Source organism: Nerophis lumbriciformis, linkage group LG03, assembly GCF_033978685.3.
Source record: "Nerophis lumbriciformis linkage group LG03, RoL_Nlum_v2.1, whole genome shotgun sequence".
Lineage (NCBI taxonomy): Eukaryota > Metazoa > Chordata > Actinopteri > Syngnathiformes > Syngnathidae > Nerophis > Nerophis lumbriciformis.
This window is the reverse complement of record NC_084550.2, coordinates 42,290,526-42,302,779: the sequence shown is the minus strand read 5'-3', so window position 1 is coordinate 42,302,779 and position 12,254 is coordinate 42,290,526. Positions and strand designations below refer to the sequence as shown.

Below are 12,254 nucleotides of genomic sequence, written 5' to 3'. Positions count from 1 at the left end.
ATATGTGCCTTTTGAAGTGTTAATGTGCGAGGAGTGTTGAAAAGAAGTCAATTGGAGAAGTGGCTGACAAGTTAGCGAGTGTCGCTCGCATCGCTGACATCATCACCGTCATTGTTTACTGAAGCAGAGATGCTGTTATGATAAACGCGCACGCGTTGTCAGGCTCTGATTTTTATTGATAGACTTATCAGATTTAATTTTTTATTATCTATAGCAGGGGTGTCAAAAGTGTGGCCCGGAAGCTATTTGCGGCCCGCAGCTGATGTTTTAAAGGCCCATGGCACATTCTAAAAATACTATTAAAATAAACAAACACATAACTAAAGTGGAATAAAAAAGCTTACAGGTGAAATGTAATTGAGAAAAAGTTGCAATGTTGACTAATAAAACAAAGCTGTTTTTTTCTTTAAAACGGTCATTGCTCAAAACATAATATTGAATCAAAATCAATGTTTTTATGAATTACTGACCAAGGCTCTGATTACTTCACATCAAATATTCCACTTTGAAAAATATTTTTTGTGGAAGATTTTGCATATTTTGTGTTTGCCATTTAAAAAAAAAACAGTTTTCTTTGACAAAAAGAGCAGAAAACAAACAAACAAAAAAACAACAACAAAAAAAACAACTTAAAATTGATGGATAAATGTGAAGTTGATGTACTGTAGAGATTTAAGCGTTAAATTAATAATGTTTTGGCCCTGGCACACCATTATCATCATTTGATGACCGAAGCAAAACACTTTCTTTACACTTTTATACTAAAATAGATACACCTACAACTTATTAAATACAAATATCGACAAAACTACCGGCAGCGGTAAAGTTTACATCCATGAAGGAAAGAAGAAAGTGAATGAATGTTTATAACTGAATACATTGACATATGAATAAAAATGTGTTTTCTTTTGTATAATTTTTTTTAATGAATTAAATAACGTTTATGACAGCCTTTTTCCAAAAGACAATATAGAACGTGAGATACAACAGGAAAATGCATACATTTATCATTTGTTTTCAAAACGCTTACAAATACCTGCCAAACTTTGAGCACAATAATAAATGTGTTGTTCAGTGGATGCAGCTCCTGATTGATCCATTACAGATTAGCTGTACACACTGTGTGACCGTCAGTCAAAGTTTAAAGCGGGGAGTCCAAATTGTGCTAAGAAGATGTTGTTGATGGCAACTTGTTAGGTGACAATTTTCACTGACTGCATCACACCAACACTGTGTGTTATTTTTGGGCTCTCATTCCTTCAATGGTACATTCCACTTTGATTACAACATTGCCCATGTGTACTGAAGTGTAATTAAGTCACCATCAGCTTTCAAGACTCTAAAATCTTGGATTTTTTTTCTAACAAAGTTGAATGACACGCCCAAGATTATGCCACAATAAACTGTTAATTAATGAACAGCTTTGTTTGCATTTTGAAACCATTTATCCCAGACCTGGGCATTCGGCGGCCCGCGGGCCACATCCGGCCCTTTGTGCGTCCCTGTCCGGCCCGCGTGAGGCCAATCATAAATTACAAAATACATTTTAAAAAGTATCTATGTCGAGTGTGCAATACAACGGTGCTGCTTTTGTTTTGAAAAGCGTTATTTGTATTACTTCCGTGTGGACGTATGCTCGTGAGCGATTGTGAGTGAATGTGAACAGCGGCAATCACAAATTACAAAATAAATGTAAAAAAACATCTATGTCATGCACGGTGCAATACAACTGTGCTGCTTTTATTTTGAAAATTCTTATTTATGGGCGTATGTCCGTGTGTAACCTGTGAGTGAAGGTGCACAGTGACAAGTGATGCCCCGTTACCCCCGAGACGCTAAAAAAAGAAAAGTTGATGACGAATGCCGTGTTTTCAGCAAGACACGGACTGCCAAGTATTTCTTTACAGAAATTAAAGGTAAAGCCGTGTGCTTAATTTGTGGTACACAGGTTGCTGTGTTTAAAGAATATAATTTGAATCGCCACTACACGACGAAGCACGAGGAAAAATACCGGAATCTGTCTGATGAAGCGCGCGCAAGGGAGGCTGATGCGTTGATGGTAAAACTGCAAACCCAACGAGGACTTTTTGCCAAATTTCACACCCCCAGAGATGCAGCTGTCAGGACAAGTTTCGTCATTTCTCACAAAATCACCAGAAAAAGTAAGGCGTTTTCTGACGGAGAGTTTATTAAGGAGTGTTAATTGGACTATGTTGCGCTGATATGCCCGGAGAAGAGATGAGATGAGAGCTGCGATGTACGTGACATCGCCCAGCTGCTCATCTTCTTACGTGGGATAACTGCAAATCACGGAGTAGCTGGCAGCTATGCAGTCAATTAAAGAGACAACCACAGGTAATGACTTGTTCACATAGGTAAATGCGTGTTTGGACATGTTAGGACTGAAATGGGACAAGCCGGGGGAAAATGTTGGACTTTTAAAGGGGAACATTATCACCAGACCTATGTAAGCGTCAATATATACCTTGATGTTGCAGAAAAAAGACCATATATTTTTTTAACCGATTTCTGAACTCTAAATGGGTGAATTTTGGCGAATTAAACGCCTTTCTAATATTCGCTCTCGGAGCGATGACGTCATAATGTGACGTCGCATCGGGAAGCAATCCGCCATTTTCTCAAACACTGAGTCAAATCAGCTCTGTTATTTTCCGTTTTTTCGACTGTTTTCCGTACCTTGGAGACATCATGCCTCGTCGGTGTGTTGTCGGAGGGTGTAACAACACGAACAGGGACGGATTCAAGTTGCACCAGTGGCCCAAGATGCGAAAGTGGCAAGAAATTGGAGGTTTGTTCCGCACACTTTACCGACGAAAGCTATGCTACGACAGAGATGGCAAGAATGTGTGGATATCCTGCGACACTCAAAGCAGATGCATTTCCAACGATAAAGTCAAAGAAATCTGCCGCCAGACCCCCATTGAATCTGCCGGAGTGTGTGAGCAATTCAGGGACAAAGGACCTCTGTAGCACGGCAAGCAATGGCGGCAGTTTGTTCCCGCAGACGAGCGAGCTAAACCCCCTGGATGTCTTGGCTCACACCGTCCCGAAGATGATCAAGAGAAGAATATCGACCCTAGCTTCCCTGGCCTGCTGACATGAGGGTATGTCTACAGAATATATTAATGGATGAAAATTGGGCTGTCTGCATTCTCAAAGTGCATGTTGTTGCCAAATGTATTTCATATGCTGTAAACCTAGTTCATAGTTGTTAGTTTCCTTTAATGTCAAACAAACACATACCAATCGTTGGTTAGAAGGCGATCGCCGAATTCGTCCTCGCTTTCTCCCGTGTCGCTGGCTGTCGTGTCGGTTTCGCTTGCATACGGTTCAAACCGATATGGCTCAATAGCTTCAGTTTCTTCTTCAATTTCGTTTTCGCTACCTGCCTCCACACTACAACCATCCGTTTCAATACATGCATAATCTGTTGAATCGCTTAAGCCGCTGAAATCCGAGTCTGAATCCGAGCTAATGTCGCTATAGCTTGCTGTTCTTTCCGCCATGTTTGTTTGTGTTGGCTTCACTATGTGACGTCACAGGAAAATGGACGGGTGGTTAAAATCAGGCACTTTGAAGCTTTTTTAGGGATATTGCGTGATGGGTAAAATTTTGAAAAAAACTTCGAAAAATATAAGCCACTGGGAACTGATTTTTAATGGTTTTAACAATTCTGAAATTGTGATAATGTTCCCCTTTAAAGAGGATGCACTATAAAGTGACAGAGATTGACATTTTTGCATTGTATTATACATCAGGAAGTGTTGTGTAAGACAGTGTTAAAAATAAAACCATCAAAAGCAATCTGCTTATGTATAAAGTTAAATTAGGTTAAATGAAATTATTATTATTATTATTATTTATTTTACGGTATATCAAAAATATTTTGAGCAAAATTTAATTGAAATATTGTCGGTGTGGCCCTCCAGCAGTGCTCGGGTTGCTCATACGGCCCCCGGTAAAAATTAATTGCCCACCCCTGATTTATCCTATAGAACAGGGGTCCCCAAACTAGGGCCAGCGTCCAAAATCCGGCCAGCAAGAAGTCTCACTTTTTAAATTTTTTATTTGTCCGACGCTTCTATGTTAGCTACCTCTCTTTGTTTATAATGTCTATTTTCTGCTGGATCTACTCTCTGTTATGCTCCCCTCTTTTTGCTGTAATACTGTACATCAGGGGTGTCCAACTCATTGGAGCTTACAGTATATTAACTGAGCTGATATTAACAAAAGAAACAATAATGAAATACAAAATTATGTCTGTCTGTAAATAAATAAGTATTGAAAATATAAATATAAATATAGGGGATGCATGGAGAGAAATCTGTGCACACGCGGGCCGGACTATTAAAACCATGGCATTGAAACTAAAAAATAAACTGAAACAACTTCAGATTGTTTTCTTTGTCTTACTTTGGCCAAAAATAGAACAAACACATTCTGAAAATATAACAATAAAAGTATAGATAAAAAATACCCGGCAGCGGTAAAGTTTAGATCAGGGGTCTCCAAACTATTGCCTTGTGGTTAGAGTGTCCGCCCTGAGATCGGTAGGTCGTGAGTTCAAACCCTGGCCGAGTCACACCAAAGACTATAAAAATGGGAGCCATTACCTCCCTGCTTGGCACTCAGCATCAAGGGTTGGAATTGGGGGTTGAATCACCAAAAATGATTCCCGGGCGTCGCCACCGCTGCTGCTCACTGCTCCCCTGTGGGGATGGGTCAAATGCAGAGGATAATTTCACCGCACCCAGTGTGTGTGTGACAATCATTGGCACTTTAACTTTTTAACTTATATACTAGTTACGATGGTAATCGAATTAGTTACTATGGTAATGTAAGTCACAGCAGGTCAGACGAGGCACCAAGCAGTGTTTCCAGAGCCTGAAATGCGGGTGTCAGGGACAGACGCGGAAGGATATTTTTACAACAAAGTTCTAAAGCTTAGTGATATATCAGAATGTAGGTGGGGTTTTTTTTTACCCTTAACGTTCATATTTCGCTGTGTTTGTTGCATTTTTGTTGTGTTTCGCTTGATTGTAAAATATGTCGATCAAAAGGGGGTGTGACGTTCATATGTTGTCAATATTCAGTGTTTTACCGTTCATAGTTAATATTGTAAATCCCACATTCTTTATTTTCATGTACATTCTGGGTGTCTCATTCAGTAAGAAAATGTAAAATGATATTCCGCTTTTTAAGTGTTCCTAAAAATAGATGTATCGGCCACCAGACACATTTTTTTTCTCTAAATTTGGCCCCCGAGTCAAAATGATTGCCCAGGCCTGCCTTAGACTATACTGTATATCAGGGGTCCCCGAATACGGCCCGCCAGCATCCAAAATCCAGCCCGTGGGAAGTCTCAATGTTTTTTTTATTTTTTATTTGTCCTTTCTAAACTATTTTCTACCGCTTGTTACTCTGTGGGTCTCCTAACCGCTCTGGCAAATCATATTGTCTAAAAATGAATTTTTTTTCATCGATAACGTGACATTGCGCTCGCGCCGCAGTGTCGGGCGAGCGTGCGGCAAGTGCGCACTCTTGAAGTCAAATAGTGCGTGAGGAATATATTTATTAGGGCTGCAACTAACGATTAATTTGGTAATCGATTAATCTGTCGATTATGACTTCGATTAATAATCGGATAAAAGAGACAAACTACATTTCTATCCTTTCCAGTATATTATTGAAAAAAAAATAGCATACTGGCACCATACTTATTTTGATTATTGTTTCTCAGCTGTTTGTACATGTTGCAGTTTATAAATAAAGGTTTATAAAAAAAAAGAATAATCATTTACAAAAAAGAAAATTGCCTCTGCGATGCGCATAGCATAGAGCCAACGAATCGATAACTAAATTAATCGCCAAATATTTTTATAATCGATTTTAATCGATTTAATCGATTAGTTGTTGCAGCCCTAATATTTATATATATATATACAGGTAAAAGCCAGTAAATTAGAATATTTTGAAAAACTTGATTTATTTCATTAATTGCATTCAAAAGGTGTAACTTGTACATTATATTTATTCATTGCACACAGACTGATGCATTCAAATGTTTATTTCATTTAATTTTGATGATTTGAAGTGGCAGCAAATGAAAATCCAAAATTCCGTGTGTCACAAAATTAGAATATTACTTAAGGCTAATACAAAAAAGGGATTTTTAGAAATGTTGGCCAACTGAAAAGTATGAAAATGAAAAATATGAGCATGTACAATACTCAATACTTGGTTGGAGCTCCTTTTGCCTCAATTACTGCGTTAATGCGGCGTGGCATGGAGTCGATGAGTTTCTGGCACTGCTCAGGTGTTATGAGAGCCCAGGTTGCTCTGATAGTGGCCTCAACTCTTCTGCGTTTTTGGGTCTGGCATTCTGCATCTTCCATTTCACAATACCCCACAGATTTTCTATGGGGCTAAGGTCAGGGGAGTTGGCGGGCCAATTTAGAACAGAAATACCATGGTCCGTAAACCAGGCACGGGTAGATTTTGCGCTGTGTGCAGGCGCCAAGTCCTGTTGGAACTTGAAATCTCCATCTCCATAGAGCAGGTCAGCAGCAGGAAGCATGAAGTGCTCTAAAACTTGCTGGTAGACGGCTGCGTTGACCCAGGATCTCAGGAAACAGAGTGGACCGACACCAGCAGATGACATGGCACCCCAAACCATCACTGATGGTGGAAACTTTACACTAGACTTCAGGCAACGTGGATCCTGTGCCTCTCCTGTCTTCCTCCAGACTCTGGGACCTCGATTTCCAAAGGAAATGCAAAATTTGCTTTCGTCAGAAAACATGACTTTGGACCACTCAGCAGCAGTCCAGCTCTTTTTTTCCTTAGCCCAGGTGAGACGCTTTGCGCGCTGTTTCTTGGTCAACAGTGGCTTGACACGAGGTATGCGGCAGTTGAAACCCATGTCTTTCAAGCGTCTCTTGGTGGTGGATCTTGAAGCACTGACTCCAGCAGCTGTCCACTCCTTCTGAATCTCCCCCACATTTTTGAATGGGTTTTTTTTCACAATCTTGACCAGGGCGCGGTGATCCCTATCGCTTGTACACTTTTTCTGACCACAGTTTTTCCTTCCCTTTGCCTCTCCATTAATGTGTTTGGACACAGAGCTCTGAGAACAGCCAGCCTCTTCAGCAATAACCTTTTGTGTCTTTCCCTCCTTGTGCAATGTGTCGATGGTTGCCTTTTGGACAGCTGTCAAATCTGAAGTCTTCCCCATGTTTGTGTAGGCTTCAGAACTGGACTGAGAGACCATTTAAAGCCCTTTGCAGGTGTTTTGAGTTAATCAGCTGATTAGTTTGTGGCACCAGGTGTCTTCAAAATTTAACCCTTACACAATATTCTAATTTTGTGACACACGGAATTTTGGATTTTCATTTGTTGCCACTTCAAATCATCAAAATTAAATGAAATAAACATTTGAATGCATCAGTCTGTGTGCAATGAATAAATATAATGTACAAGTTACACCTTTTGAATGCAATTACTGAAATAAATCAAGTTTTTCAAAATATTCTAATTTACTGGCTTTTACCTGTATATTTAACCCAATGCGGCCCCCCGAGTCGAAAAGTTTGGGGACCCCTGCTATAGAACATATTGGACATAGAAACAACCTGTTCCAGGGTCAAACTGTGACAAACATAAAACCTTTATTGGTACTTGCGATGTTTTCAGTAACTTTTTAAACATTTGTATCCGTGATACAAGCCGTGTTTCCCACAGAGTTTGTGGTGGCAGGGGTGTGGTCAGAGTGATGACAATGTGACATCATTGTGTCATTTGCATAATTGGCAAAAACACGTGTATTTTTTTTTTTAGAAAGACAAAAAGAAATTATACAAACAAAGACATATCTGATATTAGTATCTTCATATCTTGTTCTTGTTATATTATTTAGTTGTGCTGTATCTTTCATTTGATGCTGCTTATTTTGTTACTACAATGTCAGGCCTCGAATTGTAACTTTTGAAGGTCAAGGCAAGTGTTGCCTTAAAGGAGGGCTCATATTTAAGGGCACCAAGGCAAGTTAGAAGTGCACCAAGGAAAACAAGATATTATTTTGACTAGGGCTGCCAATTATGGCCAAAGTAATAATTAATTATTATTATTATTGTTAGGTAAAGCAGTGTTGGGGTGTGAACGTAATACCATCATGTAATTTGTAATGTCGGATAAAAAGACTAGATAATTGTTATCCATAAATCTATAGACAATCTTTTTTTTTTTTTAATTCTTTAATAACATCAACTTGTCAGCTTGTTGTCATTACATGATGCCTTTATCTCTATTTTTACATTTTGATAGTTTTTTTTGTTCGTTTTTTTTAAGTTATGTACATTTATATGTACATGCAGATGCTGTATCGGGACATATCCATTAAGAGTTTGAGCAGAAATATGTCGTATAGGAATTAACTATACACAATAAAACATTAACAAAATGATGTGTCACATGAATGTTTTTTGATGTTTAGTGACATTAAAAAAACACAATGTAAAAAAAACCTTGTGTTTACTTTTTGATATCAAAATAAAACACAAAGTAGTTTGACCAATGAAGATGAAGTCTGATAAACAAGCTTTGTTCTTCTCCAACGCTTCCCTAGTGGTTCAGTACAACAGTTTGGCCAACAACAAAAATCCCGGAGTGATACCTTTCACATCAAATAAACAATCGTCACAGCCTGCGTTCAATTCGATGAGATGACAAAACATTTTAGCCAGTATTGATGTTATTTGAACACTGATACAGTTTGCAGTTAAATAAAGGAGGAGTGAACATCCCAGTAAACAAAGTAAAGACTTTATAAACAAGTTGTGACAACGTTCACGACACATCGCCTGCTTGCAAAACATCAAATAGTTTTCTTCTTCGCTGTATACTTTTAGTGTGGGGACAAGTGCGTCTGTCTCCAATATTGTCCACACTTGTCTCCATCTAAACACAGCAGTGCACTCTTACACACGCCGGGAAAATGACGTTAAACCAACACATTTAGCTGAACTGCACAATTTTTGTCAAGACGAGTGGTCAAAAATTCAACCAGAAGCTTGTGGATGGCTGCCAAAAGCTCCTTATTGCAGTGACACTTGCCAAGGGACATGTAAGCAAATATTAACATTGATGTATGTATACTTTTGACCCAGCAGATTTGCTCACATTTTCAGTAGACCCATAATAAATTCATAAAAGAACCAAACTTTATGAATATTTTTTGTGACCAACAAGTATGTGCTCCAATCACTCTACCACAAAAAAATAAGAGTTGTAGAAAGTATTGGAAACTGAAGACAACCATGACATTATGTTCTTTACAAGTGTATGTAAACTTTTGATCGCGACTGTATATATAATTAATAATTATTATAATTGAATATTAAGACTTTTTACTTCCGTGACGACCTCTTTAAAGCTTTGTACTTAATCAATAATATCAATCGATATCAATATGTTTTGTATATTGAAACTGAAATTAAACAGTTTTTTTTACATCACCTGGTATACAAAAGTTCAAATGTAACCACAACAAAATTCACAAAAACTACCCTAATTGTCTTCCCTAGTCTCCTTCATAGATGTAATAAAAATGTTTCTTTGTCCTCCCGCAGTAATCCCAGACACGCTCCAGATCAGCTATACCCGTTCCCTCACCGGCCAGCCCGTACCGGAGGGTGCAGAAGTAACTCTGACCTGCTCGGCCAGCATCCGCTCCGAGCAGCTCACCCACCTGTCTGTCACCTTTGGGAAGCGAGGTGGCCAAGTGGGCTCCGATGGCGGTGGCGCAGAGGCGAGCACCATGCAGGACATCATCTCCATCGATAAGCTTCTGGGCGTGGTGTCGGGAAGCGCCTACAGGAAGCGGTACGACGACGGCGAGCTCACGCTGGAGAAGCGCAACGGGGAGGGCGGCCAGGGCGTGTACGTGATGAAGATGAGAGCGCTGCAGCCAGACGACAGCGGTTCTTATTACTGTGAGGCCGCACAGTGGATCCGGGACCTGGACCGCACCTGGCAGAAGATTGCACACAGGACGCTGGACATTGGCAACCTGACTGTTCAGCCACTCTGTGAGTATCATCGCATTCTTTTGAAATATCTCAAAACGACTAAAATTATTCCTTATAGCTGCTGTGAAATTTTTTTTTTTTTTAGACCTAAAACAAGTCGGGCTTTCAAAATTGCTTAGGTTAAATTTACATGTCAAATATTATAACTTAACTCCACTGTTTTTAACATTTATAGAAAATGAAATAACATTCACAAAATACATTTCAAGGAATAATTACTTGATATTTATATCACACACTCGATGAGCAAAAAATAACGTAAAATGTCAGCTTCCCAAAAACTTCCACTTTGAACGAGTCAGTCGTTTAAAACAGTGTTTCTTAACAATAGGGCCCATAGCTTCCCAAAAACTTCTACTTTTAACGAGTCAGTCGTTTAAAACAGTGTTTAGTTACAATAGGGCCCATTGTCTTACGTACAGGAGGAGTAGACGGCACAGACCACAAGGGGGCATCATAGCTCTATGATTTATTTTATTTTATATATATATATATATATATATATATATATATATATATATATATATATATATATATATATATATATATATATATATATATATAATAAACAATAACTAGAGAATGTAGTGTGACAAAAATCCAAACGTGTGTGTGTGTGTGTGTGTGTGTGTGTGTGTGTGTGTGTGTGTGTGTGTGTGTGTGTGTGTGTGTGTGTGTGTGTGTGTGTGTGTGTGTGTGTGTGTGAGAGAGACTATGTGTGGAATTAACTGTTGTGTGTTACCGTGAGTGTTAAGCGAGAGGCAGAAGTCCGGGAGGGGATAGGCAGGCTCGAATGTCAGTGAGACAGGCAGGTTGTCCGGGGGGGATAACGAGGCGTCAAAAGGTCTGTGTCCAAGCAGGGGTCGAGGATCACGGGAGACAGGGAAAGCACTGCAGAAAACACATAGGACATAAGACATGGGAACTGGGAAAACACAGAGAGAGAGCAAGTATGCGGGAGGGGAGCCAGAGACGCGATAGCTTACTGTGTACAGAGAACTACGTTCCCGCGCCAAATCTTCGGGTACGCTGGTCTTTATGCCGTCTGCCCTCATCAAACCCAGGTGCGCTGATTGCAGATTGCTTGCAGCCAAGCAGGGGCGTGGCCGTGATGCGTGAGGAGCGAGCTGCAGAAGGCATGCGGGACTGCGCATGCGCCGTGACACATTGTTTAGTCGTGAGCGACACCCAAAGGACCACCGAAAAATAGCTGTTTCTCAACTGTGGTCCGTATACCTGTATACGTCGCAGCGGTACTTAGTTCTAATACACTTTTCCACCACTCGGGGCAGTAATGACAATATTAAACAAACCGAAGAAGTCTGGAGCTAAAGCTATAGAGAAGTTTCTTAAGTGCAAAGATTATGAATAAAGTGATCAAGCTGTATTTTCATTTGCATTTTCATTTTATTGACAGTTTAGTAAACAAACATTTATTATTTGTTTAGTTTATTTTAGCACTACATAACTGTGTTTTTTTTTTTTTTATCAGTTATTTGAGTTTCTTCTTATGCTGTATATTTGGCCACTACATATCTTTCTAATCCGCCTGACCTAAACCTAAGGTTTATGTGTTAAATAACTAATCATCTCTGTGATTAACACATGGTTTCATATCATTCAACAAGGTTGTTTTTATCTCCATGGTCGGTTGGAGAGTCAGGTGATAATATAATTTTAGTAAGTCCCTCACTTTCTTTGGACAGCTTGTTAACGTTGGCGTCTTCAGCATGACTCTGCCACAGTTGCCGCTCCATGCACAAGACTATCGGGGATGGTTTGGGGGCAGACAAAGTCAATATATGACACTATATTAGATGTGCAATGACATGTACACTATCTTAAAAATTTAACAGATGAACACCTGCTACAGCAGAGAAATGAACCCCAAACATAATGAAGTTGTTTCCAAATATCGAGCTTAGACAAAAGTGCATTGGAGGAGATATGGATACAGTACCGTATTTTTCGGACTATAAGTCGCTCCGGAGTATAAGTCGCACCGGCCGAAAATGCATAATAAAGAAGGAAAAAAACATATATTAGTCGCACTGGATTATAAGTCGCATTTTTGGGGGAAATTTATTTGATAAAACCCAACACCAAGAATAGACATTTGAAAGGCAATTTAAAATAAATAAAGAATAG

The 12,254-nt window shown here is 39.4% G+C and overlaps 1 protein-coding gene across 2 annotated transcripts in view; it reads left to right on the top strand.

Moving 5' to 3' along the window:
- igsf8 (immunoglobulin superfamily, member 8) overlaps positions 1-12,254 on the top strand; it is a 62,253-nt gene that overhangs the window by 31,357 nt on the left and 18,642 nt on the right. For both annotated transcript variants that reach the window (XM_061937768.2, XM_061937767.2), the window contains exon 4: positions 9,648-10,106. In XM_061937768.2, the coding sequence (XP_061793752.2) occupies positions 9,648-10,106 (459 nt within the window). The remainder of the gene's footprint in view (positions 1-9,647; positions 10,107-12,254) is intronic.